General features: G+C 46.6%; 1 protein-coding gene across 1 annotated transcript in view; it reads left to right on the plus strand.

Annotated features, from left to right (window-relative positions):
• Window positions 1–276: 276 nt before the first annotated feature.
• LOC144151959 (uncharacterized) overlaps window positions 277–18,580 on the plus strand; it is a 59,241-nt gene continuing 40,937 nt past the window's right edge. The window contains exons 1-3 of the mRNA XM_077683147.1: window positions 277–1,667; window positions 4,717–4,832; window positions 5,868–6,154. Coding sequence (XP_077539273.1) covers window positions 308–1,667; window positions 4,717–4,832; window positions 5,868–6,154 — 1,763 coding nt within the window. The 5' untranslated portion in view covers window positions 277–307. The remainder of the gene's footprint in view (window positions 1,668–4,716; window positions 4,833–5,867; window positions 6,155–18,580) is intronic.

Here is an 18,580-nt window from a genome sequence, read left to right on the forward strand (position 1 = left end):
TAATGGGAAGTATTGTTCGGCTGATGACGATAAACCATTACTACCAGCAGCCGCTTCTAAGTAATGATAACTCATTCTGTTGAGAGTGCTGTGGCAAAGGCTTCGGTAATACGTGGGTGTAAGCAAGCCATTCGTGAAAAAGTGCAATGAATGTATGAATGTCTTTTTCACGTAGAATTTTCTGCAAATCTTTTGCAGTGCTTTTTTGTGAAAGCTTGCGCTGCCAACGCAACCTTTTCTATATATTGGTCCTCTTTTTCAGTTTCGACGGAGGCGATGCAACGACTGCTATCCTGCGGCCGTGGCGATGGTGTTCCTCATCCTTGGTTTCATATCCAGCACAGCTGGCCAGGCCGACAGGCCCAACAGAGAGTCTTCCGCTAACGCGAATCAGATTCCCTGGCCCGTGTACCAACATAGCACGGCATCCACCATTCCAGGTTTCGCACAGAACAGGCCGCAGGACGGTGTGAAAGAGAGGCCTCGCCTTTCCGACTCTTTGTTGCCGCCGTCGTTCATCAAAGTGATTAACTCTGTGAGTTCGCCAGACTGGGAAACGACGACTCCCGCGGGCCCTCGAGCCCCAGTGCTGACTACGACAACGACCACGACTACTACCACAACAACACCTGCTCCCCCTCCGTCCACTACGGCATCGGTGGCTACGAGTGTCGTCTACTTCAAGCATGGGCAGCCACCAGAGGTGGACCCGCTAAGCCCTAGCGCGTGGAAGGCCGTGCAAGAGAGTCCACCTTTCCCAAAGAGATCCAGGTTGCAGGCAAAAAGGCGCCGTAAGACAAGACCCAAACAAGAGGCCATTACTAAAGAACGAGCACCGTTCGCAGCCGTTGGCCCGACAGAAGCTTCAACGACCGCGCATACGACAAGAAAGTTTGGGGTGACGCGTCGTCAGCTGCCGTCACTTGTGCGGGGCTATAGAAGTAAGCCAACTAAAGCCACGCCACCTACAACGACTCCGACGAAAAGGGCTTTTGTGAGGCCCCCAACGGTACTGAGGAAGTACCATCCCCCCAGCCTACGTCGACCCGCCCCGACGCCGACGACAACGTCGACCAGCAGTACTACCTCAACGAGCAGTTCCACGACAACGACCACTACGTCGACAAGGCGCCCATTTATTTTTGGAGAGCGTAAAGTGCCGTCCTGGTACGGCCAGACAAGCACCACTACGACGACATCAACGACGATCCGGCCACTGCTGTCAACGCCCTTAGGACGAAGGCCTAGCATTCGCTACAAGAGCGATGACTTGTCTCCAGGGTTTGGTCCACGACCTAGACTGCCCATGCACTCCTTGCCTTCAGTAGTCAGGGACAATGTCCCGCAAACTGTTGAGAAAGACGAGCTCGAACTGTCTCAGTCTGTGCAAACGCCAAACGGCCGACGACGTCTAGTCAACGACGTGCCCGCCAGAGTGCATGTGGCGAAAGGTGTACGAACGCAGCACGTTGCCAGCAACGAAACAGAGCCCACCAAGTACGAAGGCCGACACGGTGGGTCAGACGAAGGAGGAGAAGTTGTCCGCTTTGTGGCCATCCCACATTTTGTAGAAGGGAGTGTCCCTTCCAGGAGAGCAGACTTCAAAGAAAGCGGAAGAGTCCCGTTCAGAAGAATCTTCAGAAACCCTTTTGTGGTACCAGTGAGAAGTGAGTATCGTGCTGTGTACCATGAGCAGTGCGGAACGAAAAGGTAGAATTTTTCGAGTATATTTTGGCCATCATGTCGAGCAATAATCCCGCCATGTCGTATACTCAAAGCCAATGAAAATTCCCAACAAATCTTCGGTGCTGTCTTTAAACATTCTCCGCAGGAAATTGCAATAAATATTCAGATAAAGCCTTTCATCGAGATTTGAACAGGGCACCCGCATAACGTCGAAGATATAGTCAGATTTCTTTGCTGACGCTGCTGCAATTTTGGGAAGGACAAATTATTTGTTATGGGCTGCCATAACGCACACCTCTTTGCTCAGTTCATTAAAACAAACCACACCACGAAGCACGGAAACCGTACAATATTAAAGGCAACTCCTACGCTATTACGTATACTTGAATTCAGTTTTCGGAATGAAATTTCTTAAGTTCAAACAGAAAACTTCAGAGGAGCGAAAGAAAGGCAAACCAAGACTAATACTTCACTTGAAGCCGTTACCTGCTGGTATCCATTTTCTCGTATGCGCCATTTCTAGACAACGATAGCCACGAACCTGTTCTGGGCTGTCACTATAATATATTCTGAACAGGAAATATCAAGCATGTCTATGTCGACATCTTAATCTACACAGATACGCTCGTTGACCGTGGGTTAAGGCAATGCACCTGGGTGACAAATCTGCGAAGACAATTGAACGGATTGGACGAGCAAAAACGCCAGATGTACGAGTCGACATAACAATTCCAACAGTGTAGTTACATGACGAAGTCCAAAATTCACATTTGAAGTACTTAATATCCTGCACAGCACCTAGTACATTTTGCGACTCGAATGGTATGATGGGCCCCGTAATTAGCTTACTTTGCACCATTGACGTTAATGTGCGGTCATTCATGTGCATTGTGTATAGGCGCGCCCAACGATGTTAATTAGACATGCCTTGTATGCTAAGTGCATTCTACGTTCATTGGGGCGCAGCATTATTCTTGTAAGCTTTCATGAAACTAAGGGATGGCGTAATTTCACTGTCTTGTCTATCTGAAGATGCACAGTGGATGGGGTTTTCCTTTTTCGCCAATAGCATTTGCACCTTCCCGCATTTGGGTGGCCATATAACACGTGGAACCAAAAGTTGGCTGTACTGTGTGGGTAAGAGCCCAGACATCTCAAACGCAATTGTTTATCTAGCTTTAACAAGTGGAGCTGGTTCTCAAGGCCGGTGAATCGTTCGAGCAAATATAAATACTTTTAAATCGGGAGCTGCAGAAAACTTTATGATTGAGTCTGAGATAGGCAATGTTTGTTACTCTCTAATGCATCATCTCTTTAAGAAAATTGGGGTGGATTTTGTGCCAAGATTTAGTACACATCATTACACCGGTATGTGTCGGCAAAGTGTCATTTTGCTGATACAAATCTGCGCAAGACCAGCGGCCGCTGTTTCACGTGTTACTCAATACTGACTCGTAGATAACCGTTGTCATTATAAGCTATTTTAACACATTACGCACTACTTATGTGCTGCTTCCTTTCAACATTCTTTTAATGTTGAAGTTCTTTTAGGCTTATGTGGCTTTAGAGTCAGCTGTGGTTGTTCATATGCAACACTAAATGCTGATGATAAGGGAAATGTCATTTGTTTTCAATTTCCATTACGGACGCTAAGGTCAACATTAAGCTCAGCATTAAGGTAACCACACGTTAATGGGGAAATAGGCGTAACAACATATCCCCTCAAATGGATCGGCCAATATCTATGACAGCTGGCAAGAGAGGCTCACGGCAGTTTCGCTAATTACAATTTGGCTGCGTCGTGGACATGACCAACGAAAATGCTCGCATAGCCATTGAGCGGGACTGTACCGGGACGAGACAGCTGTTTTCAGAGGCTCTGGCTGCGACGTCAACATTCCCACTCGAATGTGTTTACATGTACAACCCATAAGGAACGTTTAGGTGTGTTCAGACCTTTTAAAAACATTAAAAGCAGCGACGTGTTAAAATCGTCCATAAACTCTACGATACCACAATGCTGCTATTTTCGCACTAGGGATCGTTTTCTGCGCACTCCTTTTATAAAATTACATTTAGCCTTATTACCTTGATCATGTACCCTTAGAATAACGCGTTTTGAATGAAGTTATTTCCTACCGTGTAGGTATAAAGTACGCAAATAGACAATTTTGCGCCGAATTTCAATGCCGCAACTGCTATAAGAGTCATACAGGATTTATGTGGTACGCGTGTCTTTGGAAGTATAGGCGCGGCACAGAAGCAGGGGCTGCCATTCTCGGGGGCCAGTTATTACGTATGTACTAGGTTAAGGTAAACATTTTTTTGACACGTATTTCATCTGTACAACACAGCCACGTTTTGCCACTATGACGAGGATTTCAATAAATTAATTTACTTACCATTTTGGAAGAATTCAACTGGCCTTGAGTAAAATGTGTCCTTTTTTAGACGATTGCCTGATTGCTTCGTGCTTCGCAATATATTTATCTGTGCCGGAAGATGGAAAGACATGTAGCCAATACGCTCACGACCACTGAAAGGCTCGACCACCCGCGGAGCTACTTTTACTGCGTCAGCGCGAAGATAAATGGCTATGTGACGTCGTCCGGTTTGCGCAAAGTTAGCGATTGACTGCGGTCACGTCTGCAGCGTTTCCCGTTTGTTATCCAAAGAGTGAAAGGTAGCATGAAGAAAAGAAGAAAGGGGACCGTAGGACATCTGTCGCATCCGAGAAATCGAACGCGAGGAGAAAACCGGTGGCGGAGTTGCGACACGACGTACAATAGCGATATTATTTTTTGTTTTTCCTCTTTATAGCGCCGTACTCCTATTTTTATATACCACTGATGGACGCTGAGCTCGCTATCCACGGCTCCGGCAGGGTTCATGTGTTAAAGCATGTTCGCGGACATCCGATGCTCCATCAATTGTAGCAGGTGCTTTGTGAACGGAAGTTAGTTCTTTTTTTTTTGTTTTTTCTGCCCGCCGCTTGTTGCTGACGGTCAGCTGGGCGTGGCTTGTGCGCAGGAAGATTCCCTTACGCGGGGCCTGTAGCTGTGTTCCCGCCGCCGTCCCTGTCCTCGATCGAAGACAGCAGCAGCCAGGACGAAGAGGTCATCCGCATACCGGTGCAAAGACCAGAGGTGCGTGCTGCTTCGCGCCGTTTCTTCTCCAGCACGTGCAACAATTCAAAGGTTGCTTTTCAACAGTGTCATCCACAGGCTAAACTTGTGGTCGAACTAGCTGGCCAAGCCCGGTCCCGTGTATGGGTTTGAAGGTAACTTAGCACTGAAGCACGAAGCTCATCCTACCACGAGAAGCGTTAAAGACGCCAAGGTGAATGCTCACTATCCCAGAGGGTAAACATTGGCGCGAAAATTGAGTTCGGGAAAAAACGAGGAAGTGTGACAGGTTACTTCACTGAAAAGAATGCTTTGACAGGCCGCCACTGAATTGTGTAGGCATCGTATTGGTTGAAAAAGTGTGCGTTATCTCTAGTAACTGTGTTCTTGCAGTATGAGGAAATTTAAAAATATGTGAGATCCGAGCTCATAATAAGACCTGATTACTCTTTTTCAAGACCAGGTATATAAAGGAGAAACACGTGATTACTCTAAACCTCCATTGATCTTATTACATTCGACGCGCAAAAAATTTGAACACAAATTGCAGGTTCTGCGCGCGCGCATTAGAAACATTGTATGTCTGGAGCACAGAAATCAAATTCACTGTGGTTTCCTGCTCCCGCGGAGATGACAAGCAGGGTTGTGTGTTTCTTCTTTATGTCCGTGTCGTTTTACGCTAGTGATCATGTCTAACTATGCTGGATAGCAACTAGCCCAATTTTCTGTCTTAACTGATCAACTCAAAAGATAACTGAGAGACATTGATTTCATTGTTAACCACGATGAAAGGAGTAAAGGCAGTTCCAGATTCCGCGAAAAAGGGCAGGACAACCAAGATGGGTTATCGCATAGCTACAGGTTAGCGTTTGGTTGCGGTTACAAAATCAACATAAGTGCTAGAAGAGCGTCTTGTTGTGGCACCGGAGTCTGAATCTCGTTTGGCCGTGTCCTAGGCCTGCATTTTGGGCAAATTACTCTGGACAAAAACAACAACAACAAAAAAACAAAAACAAAAAGTGTGTACCTCGCCCTTCCCGCTGTTGCCATGTGCAGAGTGGCGGGTTCCCGGTCCTTCCGCCACCCCCGCCGGGCCTTCCGCTGCGCGTAGTTCGTCCATCGTACCCACAGGGTGCCCTGGGGCACCCTCAGGCCGCCCCTGCCCTGGCGCCTCCACCACCCGCCAACAACGTCCTGCAAGAAGCGGTGTACACGCCGCAGCGTCCACCCATGAGCCTTGGCAGCGCCCACCTTCCGAGCCGTGTGAGCCGCCCCAAGACGGAAGAGCCACGCTGTGACCGCTTCTCCGAAGACATTTGCCTGGATGACTTCGAATACCCCACGTGAGATTTCCACAAAAAGTACTTCTGGACATTGCGTGGATGTGCATGCGTTCGCGTATGCGTAACGATGGGACGGGCACGTTGTTTTGTATTGAGAGATCATGCCTGTGCGGTGAAAAAGAAATCTTACAGCAAAATTTCTACCCCATTAAAACTTGCGAAAATTAGTACTGCGCTTATCGCATGGGTGTAATTAATTAGCCCTCTTGCGCGGAGAAGCGGTACACTTCAAAAGTTTGGCGACTCTATCGAGATGGAGCCCGGCAGTGGCTGGAAAAGAGATTGGGAGCGAGAGGAAGCTATCGCTTCTACTGATCTTTGCCTCAGTGATCGGCCACTGGCTCGTCAGAACATGCGCTTAATATAATTATAGGGAATAGAGCACCGGTCGCTTCAGGTTCGGCAACCCATATACACGTTTTACCTATAGTCGTTCGGGACAAAAACCGATCTAGTTCAATCGGCCGTTAAAAATCTCCAGTGGTCAATGTAGGAATGAAATTTAGGATATATTTAACGCAATGATTATAATATCCAGTAAAGACTGAAGGCTGCCTCAACCGAATCAATATTTTGTTCCACTAAGTGCACTAGCTGAAGGCCTCATTTCATGCTTGAAAATCATGATACGTAGAAAGTTCTCTCATTGTACGAGGTCACCAGGGTGCGAAACTTCGAGTGCTCGATTATAGCTGTACCCGTCATTGATATTCCTACACCTCTATGTACTGGTCGGGTTACTAATTCAAGCTTTAGAAACGTCTATTTATTCGGTGCACTCTAAGACAATCCTGCGGTTCAGCTTCACCACAGTGCACTGTGCACTCAGAATGCAACGGATTGAAGAGTGTACAAATGTTTTATTCACGCATAGATTTAGCTCCTGAGTTTAAAACTATATCTCTAAAATCGACTGTACGAGGGAAAGAAAAAACTGAAGCGCGAACATGACGGGATAAAGAGAAAACGAATACGGACACACAAGTGAGCTTACATACCCGAATTAGTTTCTCTTGGTTCCGCATTGTCCATGCTGGAGTTCTTTTTAAGGCGATAACTTTCTTAGTGGGACCATTGGCGTCCTGTAAAAAAAAAACTAATGCATTTCCCCATAGACCGGTTGGTCGACCGAAAAGCTCTGATAAGATCTCTGGAGACACTGCGCGTGCGTGGAACCGGGTTTCCAGTGTGTCAAAACGGTTACTGGAAAATCGCGAAAAATGAACTGTTCTACGTAGATAAGACAATACCCGCATCAATCATGAATAAGGAGTACAATAGTATACCTTTATCCCATAAACCACGTATCGGCATACATTTAGGTCGTTGGTAGTTGCGTTTACTTAGTGCGGGAGAAATCGTCGAACGGGTTCGTTCTTTGTCTGTGATTTGGGTCTTTGAATGGTTGATGATCCATTAGACGCATTTTCAGAGAAGATTGGACGTAGTTTTCCGAAGTTTTTGACGCACTTTTCACGCAGTTTTGGTGTTAGAAAGCTTTCGCGCTTCTCTCAACTTTCTTTAGGAAGGAATAGCAAAGTTTTAAGGCCGGTATGAACTAGATAGCTCGCGCCGAAATTCTTTTCTATTCGTGCACGCGGAAAAACAGCTTATGATTGGCGTGGCACTGTTTACGCAAGAGCATGAAGCTCACCATGGTGCCGACAGGCAGCAAGAATCAAGCTGTTTATGCTATGTGATAATGAAATTAGTGTTAATGCCTTCGAAAGAGGAAGGGACTTCAAATTCACACGAGAATAAATAACCAGCTTCTAAAAGAAACAAACCAACCGAAACCTAGAAAGACAGGAGAAAAGAAAATGGGGGTAGTAGGGTGCCCAACTCCCGTAATGAAACAGTTGAGGGAAAACGTCAGTGTCGTGTATAGCTTTGGGACACTAAGTTAGCCGAGAATACTTGGTGTAAAAAAAGTGGCCGCGTATCTGCTCCTTTCGTCGCAAATGTCGAAAAAAGACGATTGTCTTTGTCGACATTTGCTAAGTAAATGCCTCCCTTCACTTCCCCGCTCACCTCTCGTGTTGCCCCTCTTGCGTTGCGCTACTCCCAAGGTAAAAACACTAACGGTCTCCTCAAGTCAATTTATATTTACCGCGTTCCACTGCTCCAGGCCGGGTGCCTGGATGCTAGCGCTGCCGTACGGTGGAGACACGCGTCAATCGAGGCGCCCTACTTCAACGTTTATAGAACCGCGTTGCCCTAGTCCACGTGCGTTACAAGCAGAACGTGGAACCTATCTAGTGGAACGTTTTGTAACTGTTCCCGCTTGAATTCTTAAAATGCCATCAGAAGCTACAGTGGCACGGGCAACAGCAGGCGACAGAGTGAATTTTTTTTCTGCAGTATACGTAGTATTCCATTTCGCAAATATCGAGTATCTATGAATTTTTTTAAAGAAACACTGTAAATATCCCTTATATATTAATTTTCTCTCTTATATTTGCGTAATGTCTTTTTCTTGTTCAACAATGTTGGCAAGTATCAACATATAAACCGGACTTAGACGTTTAGATTTCGCTGTGAGTATATGACTTTTGCACAGACTTCCTTTCACTTTCACCGGGTGTCTGAATCGAGTCACAGACAGACAGACCAAAACTTCTGGGTTTAAGTAGCCCAAGATAGAATATTCTCTTTAATAAGTCAAACCCCGCGTGTAAAGTGCTTGCTGTGTTGATTCCCCTCTTTTTCCCCTCGTTTTCCGGTGAAACAGTAGAGAAATACCGTGACGCGCATGATGGTGTATCAGCGCAGAGAAGCGGTGTTGCATCCGTTAAACGGGTTGAGAGGTAGCGTTGTAACGCATTGTGTTCCCTCGTGGGCATGAGCGGCTTCTCATCGAAGAGTACGCATACAAACGCGAAACAGGCCATGTGGTATCGCAGTGTCATGAAAATGAGAAGTTAATAAGTCCAATAAGCAGCGATTGTTTTAAAAAAAATTCTCTAGAGCAAACTGCGGTCTTCCAAGCGTTTCTTGTGCTGTTCAGGCGCGCCGTTCCGGACACGTGGAAGTGCTCCAAATGGACTAGAACAACGCACACGCAGGATGTGCGTATTCTACACGTCCAGTATACACCGACCAGAAATTTCAATAGGCCGAAACTGTGACCACTTCAGTAGTCTTTTTGTCTCCTTATTATTGATAGTTCGAATTCAGCAACAAGAAAATTTGTTACCGCTGGAGAATGAGCAGCATCCTGTGGGATGAATAAATACTTCATTTAAGCGGACGTTTTTCTGGAAACAGAAACAGTTACAATAAAACGAGAAATGTAATGCTCGTAGGATGTAAAACTGCAGGTAAAATGTTCAGTTAATGAAGCCAAGGACAAAGTACCCCTCGTGTTTCTCTGAGTTTGTGATAATTACCGTTTTACACGATCTTTAAATCTAACGATTCATTTATCCCGTCCAGAAATGCGTAACGATTTGACTTGTACTGGCGTTGAAAATATGAAAAGAAAAAAAAACCGGGCCATATCCACTAACGTGAAAACTAGGGAAGGGTGAAGCATGGAGATTGTAATCTGTTCTTGGCGCCTTCGCGCTTTTGGCCAGGGAGATGAAACCATTGGCGGGTAAACTTTGCTGTAAAAGTCTCGTGGTTTTGAAGCACGAAGTGCTCTAGCTCGACGCATTGGAAAACGAGTGCCCCGATGTGTTCTTTTAGTAGACGTTTTTGCCCACGGAGATGAAACGTTCTACCGCGAGGCGTCGGAAAACGAGTTCCCCGGTGTTTTTGTGCCGTGACTACATGAAACGACGACGACGACAGGAAATGCCGATAGTCCGAGCCCCTAACGGTCTTCGCCCCTACAAATTGGGACGCCTCCATCCCGCAGAATTCTTACGCGATAACAATGTCGCGTTTGATCTAGGAGGCTAGTCTGCCTAGACTTTTGCGCGCACAAACTTCAAGCAATGAAACTGTATCATTTATTGCTGAATTGAAAGCCAAGGGAAAGTTAGAGAAAAAAAACAATTCGTCTTCGTTTCTGGTAACGGTTTGTAGACAACCCCGTCGCAATTTGAACTGTACGCTAAGGATTATCTTTTTGATCTGTCGGCTCATGAAGGATGTCGCATACGAGTTGGTTTCAAATAGCACGGCACGCGCATCGTCATCACACCGAGTTCCCGTTCACTGAGGTAATTCTACGCGGCACGCTTTGCTCGCCAATCACGCCTGTCGCATCCCCTGACAGTTCCGTACTTTAGATGGGTTCGCTATCTACCAAATTACGTGTTCTGCTACATAAGCAGACCAAGCTGCTTATTGGGGTCTTCCGTTTGGCGAGGAATGTTCATTTACAAGTCCTCAGCAGTCACCCTCGCTACTCTATCACTCATAACACGCAACAAAAAGTAAACAAGACGTTTTACATTGAACAGTAAAACGTAACCAGGACCATTAAGAATCTTCCTTTTTTATAATTTCTGGACCCTTAAGCCCAAGGGCTTTTTATGAACTTATATAGCAGCGTTAGGTTTAGTCTTATAACCTCTAAGGAGGAAGAAGCGACAAAGGGGGAAAACAGAGGTGTTTATTTTTAGTTCAGAACTAACGCCCAAGGAAGTCTCAATGCGAAACTGTATCTCGCATGCTGCACTGATGTTGGGGCGCCCGCCTGGTGGCGAGGCCCCTCAGTGGGTGGAATCCCCAACGTCAGCGCTTGCTCCATATAAAATTTTATACTCTCTCTCTCTCTCTCTCTCTCTCTCTCTCTCTCTCTCTCTCTCTCTCTCTCTCTCTCTCTCTCTCTCTCTCTCTCTCTCTCTCTCTCTCTCTCTCTCTCTCTCACACACACACACACGCACACACACACACCCATACACACACGCGCACACACACATACACGCACGCACGCACGCGCACACACACACGAACACACGCACGCAAGCACACACGCACGCACGCACGCACGCACATAATCCACGCCAGTCCCCCAGCCTCATTTTAAAGATATTTTGCAGATATTGTGCATTATAACAAGCCCGAGTACAGTGTAAAATAAACGCAAGAGCGCAGTCCCGTGGTCACTCTTGTGACTCGTTCCCAGCTCTATATAAGCCTCTGCCCACTTGAATGGAACAAATTAGTGTGTATCTCGGAGAAAAAAATTAAATCAACGCACCTATTCCTACCTCCTGTAAATGTAGAGAAAATGCATGCATAAGAATGACAGAGAACTTAAATAAAGTACAAGTAATTTACATGAGACGTATTTTGAACAGATCTGCTTACGCTTTTTGTAAACGTTTCCTGGTGAAGCTAAACAGCCGTGCACCATCTGGGCTGGAGTGATTGCTTAGTAGACTGTGCCGTAAGACCAGCTCGTTATCACGCGCGAATACCGAAAACGAGAGCGTCTCAGCGGCCTATCAGATGCGGCACCCAGGCAGATGCGAAGAACCGAGTCTCTCGAGTGCTACGTGCAGCACTCGAGAGCCTTCCAGATACTCTGCTATAAGAAAAGGCTCCGTTGGCACTACTTGAAGAATTCAGGAGTGCCCGCGACGCCATGGCTTTCTTTAGTTATCCAACCGGCTACCACTAAGGGAGGACGCCGCCAACAAAAATAACACGCCAGGCGATAACCTCTCGCGAGGAAACGTGACACTTCAGCTCAACCCATTGACAGGTTTTACTGAGTAGAGTGCGCGATTGCCATGCGAGGCTCATGCCCGACTCTCCCACAACTGAAGTGGCTTCTTACTCCCTCCCCCCAGCGTAAACGTTTGCTCAGCTCTTGCATCAACGCCTACCCAGTGCGAGCATTTTGCAGCGTGCGATTAATTCAGCCGTGACGTTTTCCACAGTGGCAGCTGGCGATAGCTAATTATGAGGGTCACTTCTCTGTGGATGTGTCTGACACCGTGTATGTATCGCTCTGTGATCATCGCCTTGAGGGCATCATTGGTAACATGGCGTATGTGGCGAGCAGCACAAATGGGCAAACTGAAAAGCAAAATGGTTTTGACAGTCGGGATTTCTGAGAAGCGAACCCACACCCTTGCGCGTCATAATAACGACTCGGTCACAAGTATTAGGGGCGAAGCACATGGGGGCTCGGGCTGTCGGCGTCTGCCGTCATCGTCGTCTCATGTAGTCACGGTAATCAAACAACGGGAGACTCGTAATCCAACGCCTCGCGCTAGAACGTTTCGTGCTTCAAAGACACGAGACCTTCACCGCAAAGCTGTATACTTTTGCCCACCAACGGTTTCATCTCCGTCGGCAAAAACGCCAAGGCCTAAGGTGCCGAGCGCTCAGCATCTAAACCACATTTTACACTTCATCATAACTTCAAAACCGCATTATGCACCGAAACCGCATCATCGAAACCGCACTTTGCACTTATACATTGCATGCTTCGCCCCTCCCCAGGTTTTATGTAAGTGGAGATGGCCCGGTCTTTTTGGCGTTAACCAGGCGTTTTGTGTTCGAGTTTGTGACCCGTTGTTAGGCCCAGGAGATGGAGAAAAATTCCCCAAGCTTATAGGTTTATCTGCACATGGAAATATCAACATGTGAAATTCATGCCGTTGCTGTTCCCCGGCCGCGCCTGCACACAAAAGGCGCTCTATTTGGACGGCATGTGCAAAAAAGGGAAGGTATAGTTGAGGTAAGGCTATGTTCACACTACTGACCTAAAAGCCATATGGTGATCTATGGGCGTAAAAAAAAACGGCATATCATGTAGTTCTGTTGACTGAGACGTGAAATAACGTCATTCTTTAAAATTATTACGACAGTTGCGACAACAGTCTGAACCCGGCCTAAGGTGCTTACGCACCTTTGGCCGGGCTAGTATAGTTAATGCTCACAATGCCCAAGTTAGTGCCCACATATTCACACATGCTCCGTGCCCAAGGTCGTGTTTTTTCCTCGTTCTAAAGAGAAAAATGTAGGCCATACCGTATTTAATATTATCCTCGAATAGTCGTGCCGTGCGTCGACAACTGTCGCTGTAGGTCGTGTTAGATTGGGACCTATCATCTGCGAGGTTTTCCTCCGGTACTTGACGGCGGCGGAAGGCGGGGTTTTCACGCCGGCTCTTACACTGGCATACACAAGTTTCACTCTGAATTTCAGATTCATGTGGCATTTCACATTTCAGGCATCGCGTCAGGTATCAAGAAGACAGGCGCACAAACACACAAAAGAGGGAAGTCCACTTCACGATTTGTGCCACCTCACGTTTTTTGAGCCGAAAAAGGTGGCGTCTTTTTCGTTGAGATTTTTCTTTTTGCCTGAACACGATTTGATGAAGACGGACGCCGTAATACTTTGGAAGGAGACAACATGCATCAAAACGACACTTGTCGCGAAGTTTCTGCCATTTTGTGTGTTCCCCTCTTTTCTTCTTAGCTATTTAATACCGCCATATGAGAAATTCCGGCTGCCTCTGCGACAGTAGCAACGGCGGTTAGTTGACGCTTCGGCGTGCGACTGCTCAAAATGTAGCTCGCCAACAGCTGCGACTATCGCCAATTCAATCGGTTTCGACTTTCGGCCTTACCTGCGTTAGCGCCAGACGGATGAGAAAAATAAAAGACAGAAAAAGAAGACCTCCAGGAGAAGCGAGAAAGATGCAATATCACGTAGTCTAAAAGGATCTTCCAGTGGCAACATCTGCCGGTGACGGGCTCCGCCGGTGGGCCTCTCGTTCAGTTTCTTTGTTGCTCCATTTTGTTTTTGCTTTACCAGGAGCGTGCATGGCAAGGAAGTCATGCGGGACTTTTTGTTGATCTACTTTTCGGGTCCCTATGCGGACGACACAAAGAAAATTGTACCAGTAGCAAGAAACCACGCTACTCTTATTTCGAAACTCCTTCCTCATGGAGCCACAGCATCATGAAGCAAAATTTGCGCCTTTCTTGTTGCTGCGACGGAGGTACTATTTTGTTCGTTTTCGTACCGGATCTTATGGTTATATTTTGACGAAATGAAGTAAGGCTTCGCTTAAGAGTCATAGGCGACGCTGAAGTATGAAATTCGGGCCGCTGCAAACTACACGCTGAATACTAAGGAAGTTCGCGCCTCAACCGCTCCAAGAGAATTGTTCTTCGCCTTTTCTTATTTTTTTGCTTTCTTACAGAAGAATTTACTCAGAAGGCAGCGGAATCTACGAGCATGAAAGCAGCAGGAAACAAGCTGCAAAAGTCGGTCGCACTCCGGATTACTGCTATAATAGACAGAGCTCTCTGGTTTTCCTAGAAGCCAGCCCACATTTCCCTCACGCTTGACGGAAGCGGAGCCAACTGATTTTTTTACACCTTCACACTGTTGTTTGGAAAGCGGACTGTGTCGACGTCGCTTATCTAGTTTCTCCGGGAGGTGTGGAAAGCGAAAAGGGGGTATTTTTAGCCTGGATGAAGTTTAAGCGAAGGGGTCGCCGTTATTTTACCGTCAGAGAACGGTATACCATAACGTTATTGATACCCGACAGGAAATATCTCACAGAAACCGGGAAAAGAAGTCCTCTGATGGCACATATTGATTATACAAGTGACTCGCTGATTACGACTGTGCCCCATTGTTATTGAGTCGCTCGGGTGTTCAGCCGCCGCTGATCCTCCTATGCGTTGGTTTGGGTCTTGCACAGACTGTAGCTTTTATGATTCGATTATTCTTTGTTGTAATTGGAATCGAGCGCACATGCGGCGGGAACAAAATTGGATTCCAAGGACGCCAGGCTCTCAAGCGAGGCCAGCCGTACAAAAAGAAAAATTCATTGGACCATGCCGCAAACAGGCCCCGGTGCGATGAGGCTCATGTCAGTAGTATCCGGATGAATGCAGCTTCAAATGAGCATTGCCCGCTGCGCAAATATGGGAGAAGCTCCTAGATGATGACTCTATCAGCGGCTGTCAGGCTTGTCCCTGCTCCCAGATTTTTCAGACGGGATAAATAACGCGGTATCATAAATGTAACATTCGTTTTGACAAAAAGCTCGATAACGTGGGAATAATTAGTCCTTCACTCGACCCATTTTGCACGACGGGAAAAGTCTAAGTGCGACTAAACTGAAACCAAATCCAAACATATAAATGGAAGAGAAGTGCCGGAAGCAGAAAGAGAAGCAGAAAGAGCCGGAAGAGAAAGAAAGAATGAAATTTCTAAAAAAAATAGAAAACCCGTTAGACAGAAGACCGACAAGAAGAAAATGACTATCAAATACTTAATGAAGAAGGGAATAGTACCAAAGGGAACATTTTTTTAATGGAAGGTTGATGCTTGTGACATAAATCTCCGAGAGGACAGTGGGACAACAGAAGCTATACAAAAAAACTAAGATGTTTTCAAGTAGTTAAATTTGCGGGAGCGCAGTTTAATTGGCATGCATACTCAATATGGGCTCAAAAAAAGGGAGGGAGAGAAGGAAGTGCATATTTCAGTTTTTTGCTCTCCCACGTACTGTCCCGTGAACCTACGGGTATCTGCCTGTTTTGAGACCGGCCGGCCATACCGCGTAAGTATCATTCTCTCCTTCTTACGTGGCTGTCGCAGTTGCGCTGGTGTTTTCTTTAAGAAAACCCGGAGGGAGGGGAAAGGCGAAGAGGCGAGCATTCGCTTATTGGTGATTTGAAAAAAGGGAAATTAGCCGGACTGCGTGAGAAATTTTGGAGACAGATATTTTGGAACAAGGCCTCCTAAAAAGTTTTACAAAATGCAACAGTAACGGATTACGGCCGCCTTAAAGCATGCGATGTAAACAATATGGAGTAGCAAGAATGAAGGCGAAATTTCCCGTGTGAGTGAAGGGATTAAACATATTTTTTTTAAGGCGAACTTGTGCCTCCTACAACTCAGTCCAGAATCTCTGGCCCCGCCCGCCACGCGCTGCACTGGTTTTCTTTCCCACTTGCTTTTTGGCAGGGGCTCGTTCGCACAAAAACAGTTCGAAGAATTTCACTCTTCTCCGTCGCTCGAGGCGTGTAGTTCGTCGTCGTCGTTTTTAAACCTCTGGTATTCATAGAACCGGTGCATTCAGAACATTTGCTCCTGCTGGGTAGGTCAAGTGTAGATTAGAAATTGACTTGTGTATGCTGGGGGTCACAGAATTCCTCACCGGGAGAAATGCAGCTTCATGCGTACCAAGTGCATTACTTCCTGGCTGGCGGAGCGCTAGGGAAGAAGAGGAGCACAGAACAACTTCCGAATTCACGCCGCTTGACTCCTCTGCTTTGTACAGGCTCGAAAAAAGCGCCGGAGCAGTTTTTCCGACAAACCCTGCCGACGAATGGGTCCGTATCCAGACTTTATCGTCTTCTTCAAACTTCGACTGTCTAGGTGTGAGAGCGTTGTCGTTGTGCTGAGACATAGCCTCCTATATAACCTACTGTGCCTGCTCTATCGCCCCGAAACCCATTGCAGCAGCCCGTTCACTGTGGGGGCGCCAAGTTCCCAGGTTTTCCGATGGCCATGCCGATGCAAACTACTGTTTCAGGCGGAGGTGAACTGAAACGCACCTAAGTGTCGTCTGCTACACGAAGGCGTCTTCGAGCTACAAAAGTCCGCAAAACGGCGAGCTTGAACTTCATGAGCCAGTATTAAAGACCAAAGCTGATAAGTGAAAAGTTGATAAGTGAAAAATAATGATTCTAGATTCGATGTTTAGTGATAATTGAGTCATAATAATTAAATTTTGTTTCAAGAAGTCCAAACAGTTGAGCTCCCTTTTTTTACTTACGAGTCCATTAAGTCTTGTTCTGCGGCTAATACTTTTTGGGTCCCCGAAAAGGTACGCGCCCACCCTCCTCCATCCCTTCCCTATTTCTCCGTCGCTGCTGCTCCAGGAAATGTTGCAATCGCGCATGTAGTAGATATATTGACGACGCGGTAATCAGCAATGCCTGGCTCTGCTGCGCAAATAATGACGACTTCAAGCTTTAGCTCAAGGCGATGCTCAGTATTTGAGAACCCCTATATACGCTTAGGATAAACATTCAGCATGCACTTAGCTTGTTTCTCTCGCTACTTCTCCCCGGTACATTCATTCTTACCTCACCAATCACATACCGAATAACCGATCAATTCCCAGTGGGTCACAAACCCACTAGTAAACTCACCCGTAGGATTTCTGGCCGAATCGAGGGAAACGCAGAAAAAAAAAATGTTTTCATTAAATTATTTACGAACGAACAAGATAGCCCGAAAAAGATCATCTCTTTTATAATTACACTATTAAGTTCTAGCGTCACCCTAGCTAGATGGCTTTATTTCTGGCCTCGTGAATTTCAGAGCCAGAAACCCCTTTATACAACACGTATTTTTTGTTTGCAAAGGGTCTTGACAACTTCTTTTTAAACCACTCATTGTTGCCAGGTGCGTAGACAAATGTTTACTGTGCCCTCGCCAACACAGGACAACCTGGGATTAGGGCGCCACCAGAGAGAACGGCGGAATTTCTGGCACTGAGCAGGCACAAGCCGTTATAAAGGAGGCTATGGCTGAGAGCGTTGTTGTTGCCGCATCCTGTGGCGCTCAAGCGGCAGCAACTACAGTCGAACCTCGTTATAACGATGTAGTACCGGGACAGCAAATCAGTTCGTTATATCCGATATTCGTTATAACAGTAAATGTAAAAATCGGCTGTAACACATTGGCAATGTGGCTCGCGCAAAAATACTTGACACAAAAATGCATTAATTAGGCTTCCAACCCACTATAAACAAGGTAACCCTTATTCTTCTCCTTGTTGCATTTCAAGCGAAAGGAACCGGGACATGAGTACGTGAAATTACAACAGAACAAAGTTTAGTTCACAAAACAGCCCTGCGTCTGTATTTATTTGATGAAGGATGTGGTCTTCATCTGGTGGCTACTCATAGCACTGAGCAGGATCAAGTTTTTCACAGTGTCTACGAACTAAAGGGCCTGTATACTTCTGCAGTTTCGGATGCCGGAGGGTTTTTCCAAGTAGCTTCTCAGCCTCCTGGTCAAATATTTCTTCGTTATATCTGATATCGCACGTGGCTCACGGTTTCAGTTTCGTTATAAAAGAATAAGTGCCATTGAAATAAAACGTGATCAACCAAAGATCGTATTCAGTTCGCTATAGCCGAAAATTAGCTTTGGCAGTGTTCGTTATAAACTCGAAGGCCGTTGCGCAGTCGCCACTTCCATCGTGAGGTAGCAGGCCGTCTAACACAGTAGACGAGCGCGGGTGTAAAGAAGAAGAGAGCCACTAGTACGGGCGCCGTTCTCATTCGCGTAACCGGCTCATAGCGCGGGCAGTGCAGCGGGTGGTATGCAAGCTCTTTGGCCACTCCTTGCAACGCTTCCGCCTGCTCCGGTGGAACGGAGTTATGCCTGCACCGAGCACACGGGCGGCGCAACTGCTCGCAACCGTGTTTTATCCGCGCGAGTACACAAAATGGTGCGCTGCCGCACGGCAAT

This window comes from Haemaphysalis longicornis, unplaced genomic scaffold (genome assembly GCF_048455015.1).
Source record: "Haemaphysalis longicornis isolate Haplotype H1 unplaced genomic scaffold, Haemaphysalis longicornis Haplotype H1 scaffold_1, whole genome shotgun sequence".
NCBI lineage: Eukaryota > Metazoa > Arthropoda > Arachnida > Ixodida > Ixodidae > Haemaphysalis > Haemaphysalis longicornis.